The sequence below is a fragment of the Lissotriton vulgaris genome, chromosome 4_1, assembly GCF_964263255.1.
Source record: "Lissotriton vulgaris chromosome 4_1, aLisVul1.2, whole genome shotgun sequence".
Lineage (NCBI taxonomy): Eukaryota > Metazoa > Chordata > Amphibia > Caudata > Salamandridae > Lissotriton > Lissotriton vulgaris.
Genome location: NC_141691.1, coordinates 367,274,087 through 367,294,901, shown reverse-complemented (window position 1 = coordinate 367,294,901; position 20,815 = coordinate 367,274,087). Strand labels below are relative to the sequence as shown.

Here is a 20,815-nt window from a genome sequence, read left to right as displayed (position 1 = left end):
CCACTGGGTTTGGATGAAACTTTTCCGCTCCGGTTCGAAATCTACTTTTCAAGTACTTCGACGCGTAAAAACGTATTCAAACCTCATCAAACTACTTTTGATATCGATAAACGTCGACTCGACTCCATCAATTCGATTCTGGTCGTCGACGCGGGCCATTGGGCCTATCCACGCCGTGAGGCCTACACCTCATGGAAAGGTCGCCATTCAAAATGATGCAAAGTTTCACACAGTGGCCATCACAAGGTCTGTAACCTGTGCTTATCGCCAGACCACGACGAATCCAGCTGCACAGCCTGTGCGTCCTTTCGATCCAAGAAGACAATTCGAGATCAGAGGGCCCGTTGACACATCATGCAGAGATTGGCTCCAGAACCAGTGGATATCTTCGACAAAGAAGTTCCGCTTGTTCCCAAAGAAGATTCAGACGATCTCCAAATCGTATCCGAGGCAGACGACTCCGATGACTCCATATCATTGGGTCAACTCGTGAGTACTACTGCCCCTGCCCCATACATGCCACCCAAATCGAATGCAAAGGTCAACACTCTGCCTCCGGGGGCCCAGTCGCGACCAAAAAAACACTTCTAAAGCCCCGCCATCGAGCCTGGCTCCGAAGAAAATACTCAAGCCTTCCGGTAGCTCCTTACCGAGCAAGTCGCACGTGCCGATCCCACCAGCTCCCTCAGCACTTAATCCGAAAGAAGTCCCGGCTCCGAAACCGTCGACTTCTAAAGACAAAAATATGAAGCCAATACCTTTGGTACCGAAACCTACAAGGCATGATTAAGATGCGCTCAAGCCCTCGAAACAGCCTTCAACTCCGAAAACAATACCTTCGGTGCCGAAATCTATGCCAAAGGACACAGTAACAACTCCTAAGGCTAAAGACAAGCAGCAACCACGCCCGGAACCGAAAACAAAAGGCGCCGGCAAAGGTTCCTTAAGGAGAAGACCTTTTCCAACCTGATCCTCTACAAACGAAGATCTACATTAACCCAAAGAAAGGTCATGTATCCACTACACCACACAGGAAGAGGAAATCGGACACCGCACCTGTACCTGCAGTACCTGTCAAGAAGAAGGACACATCTCCTATGCACCCTTCTTCTCCTATACTTCCTTCTCCTTCATCTCCTGTTCCTCTTAACATTTCACCTCAAAATTCTCCTGAAAACTCTCCTCCTCATTCTTCACCACATACACCTCCAAATGATGATGAGTATAGCATATGGGAAGGGGTAGACCCAGATGAGCCTTTTCCCTACCTTGTTGATGATCCAGATTGGGAGTACACAAACCCACAAGATGTGCCAGATATTCCTGACCCACATTCATATCCATCAAAACCTTCTCCCCAGAAGACAACATTGGTTTTGGGCACTTACTGAATAGAGCTGCCATCTATCATGTGGTCACCATGTATTCAGATGAGGCAGAAGAAGCCTTTTTATTAGATACGTTTGAACAATCACAAAGGTCTGTTCAAATTCTTCTCACAATTAAAGGGGTCATCAAACATGCTCCAGAAGTATTTAAAGTTCCTGTACGTGCTAGGATTCTAAACCCTAGAATTGAGAAAAAGTACAGACCTGCTCCTGGGGATCCTGCCTACATTAAAGGACAGCTACCCTTAGATTCCCTAGTCGTGTCAAATGCTAGAAAAAGAGCAACCTCACAGACATCAGGTGAAGCACCACCCCTGATAAAGAATCTAAGGTAATCGATTCTTCAGGCAAAAGGATAGCTACACAATCTACCAATACATGGCGTATTGCTAACATACAAGCCCTGCTTGCAAGATATGACAGGGCTCACTATGATCCGTTAGAAACATTACTACAACATTTACCTGACCATTGTAAGGCGCAGGCAAAAAACCTTATACAAGAAGGCAAATTAATTTCAGATGCCTCAATCAAGTGCGCACTTGAGGTAGCAGACACTGCATCTAGAGCTGTAAACACTAGTGTCCAACTTAGACGTCATGCGTGGCTACGCATTTCAGGATTTAAGCAGGAAGTGCAAACTACCATCTTAAATCAGCCATTTAACCAACATCAATTGTTTGGACCAAAGGTAGACACATCACTTGAGAAAATGAAGAAAGATAACTATACAGCCAAATCTAAAGGGTGCTTTGCAATCCACACTAGCTAGAAGCTCTTTTTGTTGCTCCTTCTATAGAGGAGGCTCCAAACAGACTGGAGCAGATAATACATCTTCCTTCAAATCCAATACACAGACATCCTCCAGTAAAGGATATTTTAGAGGAGGCTATTGAGGCAACAGCAATAAAAGAAGAGGTTGAGGTAACAACAATAATCGAACCTCTTCCACCACAAAACAATGACTTCCCTCTGCTCCCCCAACAGCACTCCACTCCTGTGGGGGGGCAGACTAACACAGTTCCTACCTGTATAGAATTCCATCACAACAGACAAGTGGGTAAGACAAATTATCCAGTATGGATACTGCCTCAAACTTACAGGTACCCCTCCACACATACCTCCCAGGCAGCAATGTCTGCAGAACATCTTATACTGCTCAAACAAGAAGTCCTATCACTTCTTCAAAAGAACGCAATCGAAATAGTACCTTTACAACTTCAAGGAACAGGGGTTTATTCGCTATATGTTCTAATACCCAAAAAGGACAGGACACTGAGAACAATTCTCGACCTCAGGCCCCTCAATCAATATATATACTCAGATCATTTTCATATGATCACTTTACAACAAGTGCTCCCATTGCTGCAACAAGGCAATTTCTTTACAACACTAGATCTAAAGGACGCCTACTTCCACATTCCCATACATCCTGCTCACAGGAAGTATCTAAGGTTTGTACTGGAAGGACAGCATTATCAATTAAAAGTCCTTTCTTTCTGGGTAACAACTGCACCAAGAGTGTTCACAAAGTGCCTAGCAGTTGTAGCAGCACATCTCAGAAGAAAACAGATACATGTCTTCCCATATCTAGACGATAGGCTCATAAAAGCCAAGTCGTTCAAACAGTGCGTCCAACACACACATCAGACAATTCAAACATTGCATGACTTAGGGTTCACAATCAACTAAACCAAGTCGCCCCTACAGCCCTCTCATGTACATCAATATTTAGGGGCTACAATAAAAACGTCTACAGCTCTAGCGTTTCCCAGTCCAGCAAGGATACAGAGCATTCAAGCCTCAGTCACAAAGTTCCAACAGCCAGAGTGTTCATGAGACTAATAATCATGATGGCATCTTGCATCTTTATTGTACCATATGCAAGACGGCAAATGTGTCTGTTACAGAAATGTCTAGCACAACAGTGGAATCGGGCTCAGGGACAACTAACAGACTTGGTGTTGGTAGACAGACGCACACATCGCTCTCTGCAGGGGTGGAACACCAAAAACTTGACAAAAGGAAGGTCGTTTCTCGAACCTGTTCCACAAATAATACTTACAGCAGCCGCATCTCTCACAGGATGGTGAGCCCATCTCCTACATCATACAACTCAAGGGCAATGGACCATTCAACAAACATCGTTCCATATCAACCACCTAGAGCTGCTAGCAATATTCTTAGCGCTCAAAACATTCCAAGTACAAGAAAAAAACAAAGCTGTCTTAATCCGGTCGGACAACATGACAGCCATGGACTATATACAAAAACAGGGGGGTGGGGGGGAGGCACACTCTCTACAGCTGTCCCAGCTTGCACAGAACATTTGGAGATGGGCCATTCCACAAAACATATATCTGTTAGCAGAACACCTTCCAGGAGTTCAAAATCAAATAGCAGATCTGTTAGGTCGACAGACACAATAAATTCACGAATGGGAACTACATCCGTAAGTTCTTCTATCATTCTTTCACAAGTGGGGCCATCCAGATATAGATCTGTTCGCCACACAAGAAAACTCAAAATGCCCAACCTTCGCCGCCAGGTTTTCACACCCGCTGTCCAAGGGCAATGCGATATGGATGAACTGGTCAGGCAGATTTGCGTACACTTTTTCGCCACTACCACTAATGCCACTAATAGTGCGCAACTACGACAACAGTCACTCAAACTGATTTTAGTAGCTCCCACATGGTCACGTCAACCGTGGTATACAACACTGCTAGAACTATCCCTAGTTCCACACCAAAAACTACGTCTGACACCATCCCTGCTAACGCACAACCATGGAGACATCAGACATCCAGATCCAAGCCAACTGAATCTGGTGATCTGGCTCCTGAGGTCTAAGAGTTTGATTATCTTAACCTACCACCAGACTGTATGAATATCATTAAAGAAGCCAGAAGACCTACTACTAGAGCTTCCTATGCTGCTAAATGGAAAAGATTTGCTATTTACTGCAACAAAAACCAAATTGATCCCCTATCTGCTTCCATCCAAAATATCATTTGCTACCTTCACAAAGATGTAACTTGGCATATTCATCTATATGCCTACATCTGGCAGCAATTGCAGCATATTTACAAAATAGGCAACATCTGTCTTTATTTAGAGTGCCATCTATTAAAGCATTTCCTTAAGGATTAAAAATAATCATTCCTCCTAGGTTACCACCCTCTCCAGGGTGGAACCTAAACATTGTTCTTACAAGGCTCATGGGACCACCTTTTGAACCTCTACACAAATGTGAACTGCAATTCCTCACATGGAAAACAGCTTTTCTAGTAGCTATTACCTCTCTTAGGAGAGTTAGTGAGATTCAGGCTTTCACTATACAAGAACCATTTTTACAATTACACCGTAATAAAGTAGTTCTCAGAACAAATCCGAAATTCCTTCCAAAGTCATTACTCCATTCCATTTAAACCAATCTGTAGAGTTACCGGTGTTTTTCCAAAACCAAGACTCTGTAGCAGAAAGAGCTCTACACACACTAGATGTTAAAAGAGCTCTTCTCTATTATATAGATAGGACCAAATCGTTTTGCAAAACAAAGCAATTGTTTGTAGCTTTCTCTCCACCACATAAGGGCAACCCCATCTCTAAAGCTGGAATTGCAAGGTGGATTGTAAAATGTATACAATTATGCAATCAAAAAGCGAAACGTACATTAACAGTTCCTCCAAGAGCTCACTCCACACGCAAACTAGGAGCCTTTATGGCTTTCGTACGGACCATTCCCCTAGAAGACATCTGCAAGGCAGCAACAATGTCTACAACACACACCTTCACTAAACACTAAAGTGTTGATGTGCAAGCCAAGCAGCAAGCTGCAGTAGGCCAAGCTGTTCTAAAATCTCTTTCAAAATACTGCAACAGACACAGTCGACCACCGCTAGGGGAGACACTGCTACACAATCTATGCTAAGTGTACAATCTGCAGCTCATATGCCTCGAACAGAAAATGCTACTTACCAGTATGCATCTGTTCTTGGCATGTAGAGCTGCAGAGATGTACACGCCCTCCCGCCTCCCCGGGACCTGTATCTGTTCGAGTTTTTTAATTAGATATACACATGGACATCCCTTCTATATTTCTACTAACTCCATTTCCCATCATGGCGAAAAACAATCTAAGGATGGAGTCGATGCTCATGCACACTATCGTCCAAGGGAGGAGTCACCTATCTCGTGACTACAAAAGACTTCTTCCAAGACGATAACAACATGCAATCATCCGAGCCCAACACCAGGTGGCGATCTAATGCGAAGTGTACAACTCTGCAGCTCTACATGCCAAGAACAGATGCATACTGGTAAGTAGCATTTTCCTTTTACCCCACGCTATCCAATGCTTTCCCTACTGTTGCACTCTCTGGAGTGGGAATAGTAATTTGTACCTCTACGCTATCCAACGCTTTCCCTACTGTTGCACTCACTGCAGTGGGAATTATAATTTTTACTCTCCCGCTATGCAACGCTTTCCCTACTGATAAACTCACTAGAGTGGGAATAGTAAATTTTACCCTCCCACTATCCTTCGCTAAAAATATTGAATATATTTTAATATTAAGTTAATATATATGTATTAAAAAATAAAAATGCATGTTTTTTTAACGTACATTAATTATTTATTCATTTTAAGGTTATTTAAGTATTTTTAAGTATGTTTTAGTTAATTAGATTTATTATTTTATTAATTTTACCTTACTTTTAATACATTTAAAACATTCGATATTTTAACAAACTATATTATTTACAACAATATTCTGAATTCAATATTTTTGTACTTACCTGTTTGAATTCGATATTTTGGCATTCTGTATTTTGTCGACAATATTTTGGCAGGTCGATATTTTGCTCCTCGATATTCTGTCAGTGATCCAACCAAAGGATCAGGCTGAAAGAGCTCTTCAAACAATAGATGGTCGACGAGCAGTAACGTACTATATGGAGAAACCAAAGACATGCAAGGAAACAAACCAGCTCTTTGTCTCCTTCCCAGATAAAAATATGGGCAACCCATTGACTAAAGACAATGGCTAGATGGATCTCTGAGACTATTCAATTTTGTCATAATAAAGCTTGAGAAAAATTATCTTCAAAGCACAGGTTCACTCAACAAGGAAAAAAAGAGCAACTATTGCCTTATAGCAAACACACCATTGCAAGACATTTGTTAAGCTGCCACATGGACATCAACTTATAGTTTAACAAAGCATTACTGTACAGAGGTACACATTAATAAAGAAGCTCAGGTTGGACAGAAGATATTAAGACATTTATTCTCAAATATAAACCCATCTTCAACCCAACCACCACACTTGGTGTAATACTTCTACATATTCTATGCACAGGATGTGAATCCAGAAAAGATTCATGCTGCAAAACAAATTGTTTCTTACTGTAGGTGTAGTTTTACAGCTTGAAGAATGTTTCGGATTCACAAGCGACCTACCTACCTAAACCAAGAAGATGGGAGTAACTAAAAAAAAAAAAAAAAAAAAAAAAATTTACGATGGCTACAAAAGGTGAGAGCTACCAAAAGAGGAGGCACCATGTCACAGGATGCAAAAAATAGGCAGATGTGCCTGAGCCCAACAAAAAATAGAGAAAGGACTAAAAAACAAGAAGGAAGGTTGGAAAATTCCAGGCCCAACCACTAGAGCATGTAAAGCCAGAACATTCTTTAAGCTGCAAAACTACACCTACAGGTAAAAAACTCATTGTTCTTTCCAATCGCCTATGAACTCCATGTCTGGGGGCCCAAAAAAATAGTTCTGAAAGAAATATCTGCGTGCAGAGTTGCCGCTTTTATGCAAATCCAGTTTTTACTTTCAGAGCACAATGGAGTCAACATGGAGTTGCACTACACCACTTACCGGCACGCAGGAGCTTTGCTTTTGAGTTTTCAAATCCAGTATGATGCCTGGGTATATTCACAAGGTTAGACATCTGTGGTTCGAGTAACCATCAGAAAGTGCATTACCTAAGGTAAGTAACTTGTTCACCTTTTACACCAGCTCCGCCTGTGTCTGGACAGAGGGAGCGCATGTGCAGACAGATGACTGAGGTGGACACTGCCAGCCTAGCACAAAGGAAACCACCATTATGTGCAGTAGACAGATGTGGAATCCAGTAAACCAAGCATTCTTCAGTCCATTCTTAACTTACCCAGTACACAAATGGAGCAAACTTCTTTCCTTGATGTCCAGAGATGATGATGGCAAAGGACCCACCCTGGAAACTGAACAGGTCTTAGACCGCACAGAGCCGGCATTAACCACATAGCTTGGAATGAGATGGTAATAGCCACATTCACTCGAAATGGGGGTACACATTGGATGTCCCACTGGCATCAGAGACTAGTTCTGAGGCTGGCTAAAAACATATAATAGTATGAGAGACTCAAAGGACTTGCATGATTGTCAACCTCACTGAGGAAAAAAGTAATAGGGCTGTTAGGCAAAACTTACCAAAGTGAACAAGGGGATTTTCGTTCCAACAGCTGAATGAGGCTTACTTGTAACTGGCTGTTGCTTAGTTGCTTCCTCACCAGGATCTGATTTGACTTCCTGATTTGTTTATGGCTCTCAGCCTCGCCTCCTATAGCATCATGCGCTTTGCTATGGGAGTTTTTCTAGAATAAACGGCCTGCAGGAAGTAATATACTTTAGCAATGCAAGTTGCTTACTTTCCTTCAATAGAGCATTTACTGATCGATACACTGGCAGATTCATCATATCCCGCCTGCTTCCTCATATTTGAGGATTGTTATGTCCTTTATAGATTTGTTGAGTCCATCTTTTGGGCGTAATATTTGTAGATGGGAAAATTAGGTGGATCTGACATCACAAACTGACTTAATTAGGTGTCCCTGTGTTTAAATGTGTAAGTAGAGTAACGTTTCCATAAAAAAAAGCTAAGTAATCTACTTTTTTCAAAAACCTTTGAATTAGGAAATGCAAAATATTACCGCTAAATTGTCAACTAGACATGAACTTTTTTTTTTACCTCATTTAATTGTTATTTCCGAAATATTTTTACAGTGTGGACCATATTCTGAGACTGCAGAAATCTGTACAGCGCCTGGTCCTCCTGATCAATGCGGAAGACCTTTACTTAGCTGTAAGAATGCAACATGTGTGGCTGTAGCTTGGGAAGTAAGTGATAAAAATGATGTTCCTAAAAAATGTCTGCATTACGTTATATTTGACGTGTGTTCCCAAGATATACCTCTGCATTCTGTTACAAACTATATGCTACCACCTGGGAACTCATTTTTGTTCACTGAAAGTAAGAACGTTGCCAGTATTTAGAAATGCTCGTAATGGGCTGCAAAAGACACACAAGTAAGGGATGGAATGCAGAGCAAATCAAACATTCACCCCCCAATCAAGAGATCTGGTTTAAATCAATTATTTTGCTCACCATGCCACCCCAGTTTAGACCCAGCCATATGCAAATCAGTCTTGACCCCTGTCCCTCATGGGAACTGTCCAGTCTGCACTGCCAAGCCAGATACTCCCTCCTGGGACTGGTTTCGGAGTATCACCCCTCATCAGCCAGGCTGGCCCGAATCCATTGGTCCGCAGCTGGCAGAATGAATGGCAGGTGTACATTTACTCTTAATCCCACCATCAAACAAGCTTTTGCTGCGTGAATCTTTTGTTTATTCAGATACGGTGCATTATTCTGCCATCTAGTGGTTGGTTCCGGCATTCTTTTGTATAGTAGAGGTTCCCCTTTTTCAAACCATATTGTTATTGGGTCTCACCTAGAGGTTGCCTTAGCTGACTGTTATTCACAGACCTTTTGTTGGCAATTGCCCCACTGATATTGTGGGCAATAGCTTCAGTGTTTTTTGCCTTGGTTCACGTTATAGAATTCCACATACAAACATACATACCTGGAGTACCAGTATTTGTAGCGGCCTCTGGGTCAGCCCATTGGTTATCATTGATTGTCTTTCTTGTCAATCTTAATTGCTTGCTATTTAATGACTTGCCTTCCTCTTCTTATGTTTGTCCCTACCCTGGAGCATAGCTTCTTTACCATCCTTTTGAGTTGGCATGTATCCGTGTGCTGCATTTACAAACTTTTTTTTTTGCTTTTGCCATTTTATGGGGAGTGCATGCCTTTTCATGTTCTCTTCCCTCCTCTTCTTTGTGCTGCTTCCCAATTCATTCTTCCAGCCCGGTGTGCTCTTTGTGTTGCTCTGCCACCCCACCTCTCAACCACTAGCTCCTTGTTACTTTCCCCTTCCATATCCAGATTTTTTTTTAACTCCTCACCTTTCTGTTGCTTTTCCAGCACACTCTACTCGCCACCTCTGCTCACTAGTGCTTTTTACTTGCTCACCTCATCCATCCCTCCTCCGTTGCTTCCCTACCCATCCTGTTTTTCCATTTTGTTTTTTAAAAAAAATGCTTTCATAGGGCTGGCTGCTGCTCTATATCACACACCTAGTTTCTTATTTTTTTTATTTGTATTAACAACTCCAGGTTTGTCCACCATCTTGAAATGGCATATTAAAAAATCAACAAAATAGGTGCTGCATCATTGATGCAGGTCTGTAAATGCAGGGTTACAGCTATGACTGCATGGGTCGTCATGCTTGGGCCGCCATAGTGTAATGACACATAAGTATGCATGCTCATGTTGCATGTGTGCACAGTGTGTGATGTTGCATGCACACATTTGCATCATCGTGCTAGCCTTTCTTTTTGTTCAATAACTACTTTTTTACACCCGATTAAAGTTAATGAGAAGTATATCTGTAAGTTCGAGGCATATGAGCTGCAAATTGTGCACTAGGCTTAGATTGCCATCTGGTGTTGAGCTCTGATGCTTGGACTTTGTTGTTGTCTTGGAAGAGTCTTTTGTATTCACAAGATAGATGACTCCTTCTTTGGACGATAGTGCGCATGGGCATCGACTCCATCGTTAGATTGTTTTTTTCCACCATCGGGTTTGGATGTAACTTTTGCGTTCCGGTTTGGTGCTATATTTCCTAACCTTTTCGACGCCAAACAATCTACAACTCGATGGTATTGTTTTCGATCGCATGCTCTTCAGCGTGCATCTCAACTACTCTATTCCGGTCTTCGATGCGGGCCGCTGGGTCTATCGACGCCGTTTGAGCCTACAGCTCAAGGAAAGGACTCTGTTAAAATAATGCCCCTTGTGTGGAGCGAAATTCCCACACAGTGACCATCACAAGGTCTGTAACCTGTGTCTCTCGCCCGAACACAACAAGTACAATTGCCAGGCCTGCGCCCTTTTTCGATCATAGAAAACCATCTGTGATCGTCGGGCCCGACGACCCATCATTGCGCAGCGAGCAGCTCCGGCACCAGTGGACATCTTCGAAGGCCCCGATGTCCTGGAGGAGAATTCTGAGGACCTGGAAATCGCTTCCAAAGTAGACGACTCAGACGACCACATCGCTCCTGGTCAACGAGTGAGTACAACTACCCCATCTCCACCCGAAAAAAGAAGGCCCTGGTCAAGACTTCGCCTGCTGGCCCCAGTCGTGACCGAAAACAAGCTTCAGAAGCCCCGCCTCCGTACATAAAGGACAAGCCTTCCGGTAGCTCGGAACCAAGCAAACCGCATATCAGTGTCCCGCAGGAGCCTTCGGCACCGAAGATCGGAGAGCAACCTACTCCCAAAAAGAAGTCAGCACAGAACACCTCCACACCGAAACAAAAACTGTCGGATCTGAAGCCAAAGTCTCAGGAACCGAAAAAGATTTCCCTCTCCATAGCCAAGCCAAAGGACCCCAAACCACCTGCTAAGGCCTCGGAGCAAAAATCTAAATCCCGCCCGGATCCGAACAAGTCGGTACCGAAAGTGAAAGAGGAAGAACTTTTTCGACCGGATCCTGTCGATCCCAAGAAAAAAAAAGCTCCACATAGACCCCAAAACAGGACATGTGGCTACTATTCCACACAACGAGAGGTAGCTGGACACACCAGATACTCCTGCAGTGCTTGTCAAGAAAAAAAAACTGTGCAATTTTACCTATAATACCCTCTTCTCCTTTTATGCCTTCTCAGCCTGTTCTTCCTCCTCAGCAGGTCTATCCTCCACAGCCTCCAAACCACCCACCTCATTCACCACCCCCACAGTATGATGTTGATAATAATTTAGGGGGTGGGGGAGGCCCTTTTACTGCCCCTGATGATGAGACGGACACACCACAGGACGAATGGTACGATTATGATGACCCAATAGTTCCCTCAGACCTCCCTTATCCCCAGCCATATCCAACAAAACCATCTCCCCCATATGACAATATTGGTTTTGGTCAGCTTGTAAATAGAGCTGCTGACCTCAGACTCCTCAATCTCTATATACAGTCAGATCATTTCCATATGTTCACATGCATTCAGACCCTGCAGCCTAGGACTGCCTTCTAGATTCCTTCGAACAGTTACAGAAAACTGTCCAAATCCTGCCAATGCTAAAAGGAGTAATTAAACGTGCCCCCGACATATTCAGACCCGGTGAGAGCTAGAATTCTCAATCCCAGGATTGACCAAAAATATAAACCTGCCCCAGATGATCCCACCTACATCAAAGGGCAGCTACCCTTAGACCCAGTAGTGGTAACTAACGCTAGGAAGCACACCAACTCTCAAACCTCCGGTGACGCACCCCCTCTGGATAAGGAATCTAAGTTGTTAGATGCCTCTGGTAAGAGAGTTGCTGCCCAAGCAGCTAATGACTGGTGCATAGCCAACGCCCAAGCATTACTTGCTAAGTATGATAGGGCTCACTATGACGGAGTAGAAACCCTAATACAACATTTATCTGATCATTGCAAAACCCAGGCAAATGATTTAATTTAAGAGGGCAAATTAATAACCAGCACATCAATCAAGTGTGCCCTTGATCCAGCACACACAGCCTCTAGGTCCATTAACACTAATGTGCTACTCAGACAACATGCCTGGTTACGCCTTTCAGGCTTTAAACAGGAGGTACAAACAACTATCCTCAACCAGCCGTTCAATCGGGAACAACTTTTTGGACCTGCTGTAGACAACACTATGGAGAAGATGAAAAAGGACACCAAGACTGCTAAAAACATGGGAGCATTACAGTCTCCATCCTGTAGCTCCTTCTATAGAGGAGCATCTAAAAACATTGCAACGGACACCACCTCCTCTTCCTACAAAAACACCATGCAAACATCCCCCAACAGAGGATATTTTAGAGGCGGATACAGGGAAAACAGTGACTTCCCTCCACTCCCTCCAGACCATTCCACTCCGGTCGGGGGAAGACTCTCGCAGTTCCTACCTGTCTGGGATTCCATCACAACAGACAAGTGGGTAAGACAAATGATCTAGTATGGTTACTGCCTGGAACTTGCAGCAACCATGCCCACCATACCACCCAAACAGCGTCCAATGTCTACAGAACACCTCACGCTCTTAAAACAGGAGGTTCTCTCACTGCTTTAAAAGCATGCAATAGGACCAGTTCCCTTACAGCATCAAGGAACAGGGGTTTATTCGCTGTATTTCCTAATCCCCCAAAACACGGGACCCTAAGGCCAATACTTGACCTCAGACTCCTCAATCTCTATATACAGTCAGATCATTTCCATATGATCACTCTCCAACACGTCCTCCCACTGCTGCAACAAGGCGACTTCCTTGCCACACTAGATCTCAAGGATGTCAATTTCCACATACCCATACACCCCGTTCACAGGAAGTATCTAAGGTTCAAAGTGAACGGACAACACTATTAGTTCAAAGTCCTTCCATTCGGAGTGACCACAGCACCCAGAGTGTTCACAAAGTGCCTTGCGGACGTAGCTGCACATTTAAGAAAACAACAAATCCATGTCTCCACATCTCGACGACTGGCTAATAAAAGCCAAGTCTTTAAACCAGTAAACTCATCACCTGCTACACCACTTGAGATTCACACTAAACTACCCCAAGTCAAATCTTCAGCCCTCCCACATACATCAGCTGTAGCGGACTTAGCGAGGATAATAAAGGCCTATGGGATACAGTTAACATCGTATGCAGATGATACCCAGCTGGTGCTGGGTATCCATAAGGATGGCCTTACTGTAGCAGCCAACTTCCAGAAAGCTATGCTCGAGGTCAGTACCTGGATGGCCTTGAACTGCCTCAGGCTTAACTCGGACAAGACCGAGATCATGACCTTCGGAAAACTCTCCCCTGAATGGTCTCTCGGTTGGTGGCCAGATAAGCTCGGCCATCCACCTGTCCCAGTGGAAAAAGCCAGAAACCTGGGAGTGACTTTCGACAACAAGCTGGTCTTTGACCACCATGTTAATAAGGTTGTGTCATCTTCATTTTACATCTTGAAAAAGATTAAGAAGCTGCTACCTTATCTCCCTCCGTCAGCTGGGAAGACTCTGGTTTCTACCTTAGTCTTCTCAAAAATAGACTACGGGAACGCTCTCTTCCTCCACACTCAGAAGCGTGTCATCTTGAAGCTGCAATCTATTCAGAACGCGGCTGCCAGGATTCTTCTTAATATCCCTCGCCGCAAATCTACCACCTCTGCTATTCGCCAGCTTCACTGGCTGAGAGTTGAGAGCCGTGTCAAATTTAAGGCCCTCTGTATTGCCTATAAGGCCATACATGGCACAGGACCCAGATTCTTGATCGAAGCCTTTCAGCTCTATACCCCCAGAAGGCACCTTAGATCGGCCAATACCAGTCTTCTGCCGGTGCCACGTACAAGATCAGTTACCTGGGGTGATAGGCGCTTTCTTGTGGCCACTCCAAAACTTTGGAACCTTCTGCCAACTGCCATAAAAGCCGCTCCGAATCTGATTAGCTTCCGTAGGCTTCTGAAAACATGGTTGTTTAACCAGTGAGAAGTCGGTAGGATGATGAACTCTTGTTGCTCCACAGCGCTGAGACACCTTCGGGTATTTGTTGCGCTATAAAAGTTGCGTAAATAAATAAATAAATAAATCAGTACCTGGGGGCCACAGTAGACACCTCCAGAGCTCTGGCATATCCCAATCCAGTCAGGAAAGCCAGTATGCAAGCCCTAATCACCAAATTTCAACCACAGCACTCCCTCCAAGCAAGGGTATTCATGCAACTCATAGGAATGATGGCCTCTTGCATCTTTTATCGTAACTCATGCAAGGGCTTCAGATGCGTCCCTTACAGGAATGCCTAGCACGTCAGTGGAACCAGGCTCAAGGACAACTTACGGATCTAGTGTTGGTGGACAGCCGCGCCCATCGCTCTCTGCAGTGGTGGAACACACAAAACCTATGCAGAGGGAGGCCGTCCTTCGAGCCAGTTCCACAGATAGTGCTTACAGCAGACACATCACTCACCGGTTGGGGAGCCCATCTCCTAAACCATACAATTCAAGGCAAATGGACCACTCAACAAAACCTGCTCCATATCAATCACCGAGAATTACTGGCAATATTTCTAGCATTAAAATCATTCCAAGTACATCAACACAAGACTGTACTAGTCCGGACGGACAACATGACAGCCATGTATTATATACAGAAACAAGGAGGAACACATGCTTTGCAGCTGTCCCAGCTCGCACAAAACATTTGGAAATTGTCCATTCCACACAACATATACCTCATGGCAGAACATCTTCCAGGCGTTCACAATCAGATTGCGGATCTCGTCAGTCGGCAGACACAGCAGATACACGAATGGGAACTTCACCCTCAAGTTCTTCAACCATTTTTCCAAATGTGGGGTCAACCAGACATAGATCTGTTCACCACACACGCAAATGTAAAATGGCCAAAGTTCGAGGCATGTGGGCTGCTGAATTCATATCTGTGCATAGATCGCCGCCTAGTGTTGGGTCCGGATGATTGCACATTGTTGTCCTGGAAGAGTCTTCGAAGTATCACGAGATAGGTGGCTCCTCCCCTGGACTACAGTGCGCATGGGCATCGACTCCATCCTCAGATTGTTTTTTTCCGCCATTGGGTTCGGATGTCTTTTATTCCCTCTTGTCGGAATCGATAGAAAACTTTCTTAAGACCAAAAGGTCTTTAGTCTATACGTCGGTATTGTCTTGCGTTCGGCTTTACTTCTTCTAGTTCAGCTCCGAGCCGAATTCTCTACTCCCGCGTGCTCTCGGCGCGGAAGGCCCAGTCGACGCTTCTGACCTATCGACCGTCCATCATGGACCGAAGTCCATTCAAGAGATGTCCGGTCTGTTACTCGAAGTACCCCCACATCGACGTCCACCCGGTGTGCAACAAGTGTCTGTCGCCGGACCACGATGAGGACGAGTGTATGGCTTGTTCCCGCTTCAGGTCTAAGAAGACGCTTAAGCTTCGACGAGCTGCGCGCCTGGAGGCCCAGCAATCTGCTCCGGCGCGTGTGGACATCTTCGATGCAGGGGATGTCGAGGACGAATCTATCCAGGACGTTTCTGAATCAAACCCCGCGTCCGACGTTGAAGAAGACTACAACGCGGATGCTGAGGTGTTCGAGGGCGAAGAAGTCATCGACGAGGTAGGGGATGATGACGACGGGGCCCTCGGGACCATGGAGGATAGCTCGGATGAGGAGCTTCCTCAAACTGACTCTGGGGCCGTGCCTATTTATAGGGCCCAGGTCGAGGGATCGCCTTCGGGCCTTACCCAAGATCTCGCTATGGGTTCCACGGCCCCGCCTTCGGGCCCGGCCACGGACATTGTTGCCGAGCCACTCCCTGGCAAAAAGAAACCGAAAGTGAAACCTACGGTCTCGACGCCAGATACTGCGCAGGTGCCAGCATCGAAACCGAAAGTGCGCTTCGCTTTGGTCGGCTCCAAGGCCAAGGAGGCTTCGGCGCCGAAGAAGCCGAAGGTGGCTGTCGAGCCGAAAACTCCAGTCAAGGGCGTCGAGACGAAGTCTGCCGCGCCAAAGGCTAAAGTGAAGGTGGTCGAGTCGGGCGCGTCGGCGCCGAAGACGATCGACACCGGCAAAAGCCTTGTCGACCCGAAGAAGGCTGTCGGCGAGCCGAAGAAGGCTCTTAGTGACCCGAGGAAGCGACTCGATGACCCGAAGGTCCTCACGACCCCGCGTCCGCATGACAAGGCCAAGGGCGCTGCGCCTCGAGAGTCGACTTCGAAAGTGGCCTCGAAGGATTCCATTGAACCGGCGCGCCCATCCGCCGCGTTCACCAAGAAGGTGACGGACTCCCTGCAGCGCATCCGTGAAGGCACCGCGTCAGTCGATCCAACGGATCCTCTGCCTGCGAAACCGGTGGAGAAACCACCTAAGGCGTCCACGCCGATCCATTTCACGTTGCTGCCTAAGACGGCGCCGAAGGCTTTCGCTCCTAAGGCAGTGGCCGGCGTGCCCGAAAAGGTCTCCTCGGCGCCGAAGGCGTCATCGGTGGTTCACGGCCCAAGACCTCGACGACCTTAGGGGGATGAGCGTCAGGAACACTTCATGGACGCCGAAACGGGCAGGCTTTCCCTTCTGAAGCGGAAAATCACCCCAGAACCACAACTAGAGTCTTACAAGATCCCTCTCAAAAAGAAGAAGGACTCTGCTTGCTCTCCCGTCTTGGTGAAACCCCTTTCCCCATAGACTCATGATGTGTCGCCCACTTACTCGGATGTGGACGCTGGTGAGGGAGATGATGAGGATGAGTACAGTTATCCAGTCTATATAGACCCTGAGGATACCAATGAACCCTGGTCAGCTGGTGGTGACCCTGGGGATCCTCAATCAGGCCAAGACCCTCAACTTTTTTCTGCTAAAACGTCGCCTACTGAAGACTCTACTGCTTTCAATGCCCTCATTGAACGGGCAGCTAATAATCACAACGTCCAGCTACATGCTGACCCTGTGGATGTGTATTTCCTATTTGACACCTTTTCGGTATCAGAAAAAACTGTTAAAACTCTGCCTATGCTGAAAGGTGTTTTAAAGCATGCTGCTGAGATCTTTAAAGAACCTACCAGGGCAAGGGTGATAAACCCTAGGATTGACAAGAAATACAAGTCAGCGCCTACTGATCCTACCTACATTAAAGGACAGTTGCCTCTGGACTCCCTTGTCGTCTCGAATGCCCGGAAGAGGGCTAATTCTCAGATTACGGTGATGCTCCTCCCCCAGACAAAGAATCCAAGGTCTTTGAGGCTTCGAGGAAGAGGGTAGCAGCACAGGCAGCCAACATCTGGCGCATTTCTAACACACAGGCGCTTCTGGCGCGCTATGATAGGGCACACTACGATACACTGGAGACCCTGTTGCAACACCTGCCTGATCAATACAAGGAAGGGGCTGAGATGCTGATTCAGGAAGGGAAGCTAATCTCTAACGCTTCCATTAAGTGCGCTCTGGACGCAGCTGATACCGCTGCCAGAGCCACTAGTGTTATGCTTCGGCGACATGCCTGGCTGAGAATCTCTGGATTTAAGCCAGAAATCCAAACCACCATCCTGAACCAACGGGTAACCCAGATCACCTGTTTGGCCCGGAGGTTGACACCACCCTAGAGAAGATAAAGAAGGATACTGAGACTGCAAAATCAATGGGTGCCTTACAGTCCCAGCAGTTTCGGGGTGGGTCCTTTCGTCGCTCCAGCACTAGAGGCGTCTCCAGGGGCCAGCTCTCCCAGTCCACGCAATACTACAAGGGCAACACTCAGACTACTTACACCAACAAGAGTCGAGGTGGATATCGTGGCAACAGCGCCAAGGGCAGAGGACGTGGAAACAACAGCTCCAGATCCTCTGCCGCCAGCAAACAGTGACGCCTTGTCACTGCCCCCGACCACACAACACCGATCGGGGGGAGACTCCAGCAGTTCCTGCCCGTCTGGAAGTCCATCACCACGGACAGGTGGGTCAGAAAACTTATCCAATACGGTTATTGTCTGGAGTTAACATCCACTCCACCCAACATGCCCCCAAGACACCGGCCTATGTCGGACGAGCACTTGCACTTATTACAGCAGGAGGTCACCGTCATGCTGCAAAAAGGAGCTATAGAGCCCGTGCCGGTGCAGGAAAGAGGCACAGGGGTCTACTCCCTGTACTTCTTAATACCAAAAAAGGACGGGTCCCTCAGGCCCATCCTGGACCTCGGGCCCCTCAAATTCTACATCCTGTCGGAGCACTTCCATATGCTGACCCTGCAGCAAGTGCTCCCGTTGCTCAGGCAGGGGGATTTTCTCGCAACTTTAGACCTAAAAGGATGCGTGCTTTCACATTCCACTGAACCCTTCACACAGGAAATACCTCCGTTTCACCATACAAAACCAGCACTACCAGTTCAAGGTTTTGCCTTTCGGTGTCACCACAGCACCCAGGGTGTTCACGAAGTGCCTGGCGACAGTGGCAGCGCATCTCAGAAGACGGAATATCCACGTCTACCCTTATCTGGACGACTGGCTCATCCAAGCGAAGTCAGCCCAGCAATGTGCCGACCACATGTCCCACACCATTCACCTACTGCACGATCTGGGATTCTCACTGAATTACCCAAAATCCCACCTCCAGCCCGCCAACGTACGGCAGTATCTGGGTGCGACCATAAACACTCTGGCGGCCACAGCACAGCCGAATTCAGTGAGGGTCAGCAGCATTCAATCGCTGATACAGAAATTCAGACCTCAACACTCACTTCCAGCAAGAGTGTTCATGCAGTTGATAGGCATGATGGCCTCCTGCACTTCCATAGTCCCGCACGCAAGGCTACATATGCGTCCGCTTCAGGAGTACTTGGCACGTCAGTGGACTCAGGCTCACGGGCAGTTGAAAGATCTAGTGTTGGTGAGCGGTCGGGCATACAACTCTCTGCATTGGTGGAATCCACTAAACCTTTGCAAGGGCCGACCGTTCCAAGAGCCTGTGCCACAGATCATCCTGACGACGGACGCCTCTCTCCAGGGATGGGGAGCTCATGTCCTCCACTACACGGTGCAGGGACTGTGGACGCAACAGCAACGGAAGATGCACATCAATGTTCTCGAACTGATGGCAATCTTCATGGCACTCAAAGCCTTCAAGGTACATCTGTGCAACAAGGTCGTGTTGAACCGGACGGACAACATGACAGCCATGTACTACATTCAGAAACAGGGAGGAACACACTCTCCGCAGCTGTCTCACCTGGCTCAGAGCATGTGGAAGTGGGCCATTCAGAGGAACATCTTCCTCATGGCGGAACACCTCCCGGGCAAAGACAATCAGATGGCGGACCTGCTCAGCAGGCACAGCCACCAGATGCACGAGTGGGAGATACATCCATCAGTACTCCAACCGTACTTCCAAATGTGGGGTCATCCAGAGATAGACCTGTTCGCCACAAGGGAGAACGCAAAATGCCAAAGCTTCGCCGCCAGGTTCCCACACCCACAATCGCAGGGCAATGCGATATGGATGAACTGGTCAGGCAAATTTGCGTACGCTTTTCCCCCAGCACCTCTGATACCGCTGGTGGCACGCAAGCTCAGGCAGCACTCGATGACTCTCATCCTGGTTGCTCCGACGTGGGCTCGCCAACCATGGTACACCACGTTTCTAGAACTGTCCGTGGTACCGCATCAGAGGCTACGTCTCACACCCAGCCTTCTGACGCAGAGCCATGGCGACATTCAGCATCCAGATCCGCAACAGCTCAACCTGGTGATCTGGCTTCTGAAGTCTTAGAGTTTGGCTATCTGCACTTGCCTTCTGACTGCATGGACATCATTCGGGAGGCAAGGAAGCCCACCACCAGAGCATGCTATGCGGCAAAATGGAAGCGGTTTGTCATTTATTGTGCAGACCACAACATTAACCCACTGGATGCGTCTATTCAGAATATCATTTGGTACCTTTTCCATCTGTACATATGTAACTGGCCTATGCTTCCATTCGCATACATCTGTCTGCAATGGCCGCTTATCTCCAGAACAGACAGCACCTCTCCCTTTTCAGGGTGCCTGCCATTAAGGCCTTTCTGGAGGGGCTCAAACGAGTCATTCCTCCGCGGACTCCACCAGCTCCGGAGTGGAACCTCAATGTGGTCCTTACCCGGCTGATGGGTCCTCCCTTTGAACCACTGCATTCCTGCGAGATTCAATTCTTGACATGGAAAGTGGCTTTCCTCATAGCGATTACTTCACTGCGACGAGTTAGTGAGCTCCAAGCACTAACTATCCAAGAGCCATTTATTCAAATTCATTCTAACAGGGTGGTGCTTCGCACTAACCCTAAATTCCTTCCTAAGGTAGTGTCTCAATTCCATATTAACCAAACTATTGAATTGCCTGTTTTCTTCCAAAATCCTGAGTCATTGGCGGAGTGGATGCTCCACACCCTTGACGTCAAAAGGGCCCTGATGTATTACATCGATAGGACCAAAGATTTTAGGAAGACTAAGCAACTCTGTCGCCTTTGCACCACACCACAAAGGTAACCCTATTTCAAAGGCTGG

The 20,815-nt window shown here is 46.6% G+C and overlaps 1 protein-coding gene across 1 annotated transcript in view; it reads left to right on the top strand.

The window, feature by feature from the left end:
* LOC147718758 (fibronectin type-III domain-containing protein 3a-like) overlaps positions 1-20,815 on the top strand; it is a 417,154-nt gene that overhangs the window by 258,788 nt on the left and 137,551 nt on the right. The window contains exon 21 of the mRNA XM_086918744.1: positions 8,444-8,557. Within this exon, the coding sequence (XP_086774870.1) occupies positions 8,444-8,557 (114 nt within the window). The remainder of the gene's footprint in view (positions 1-8,443; positions 8,558-20,815) is intronic.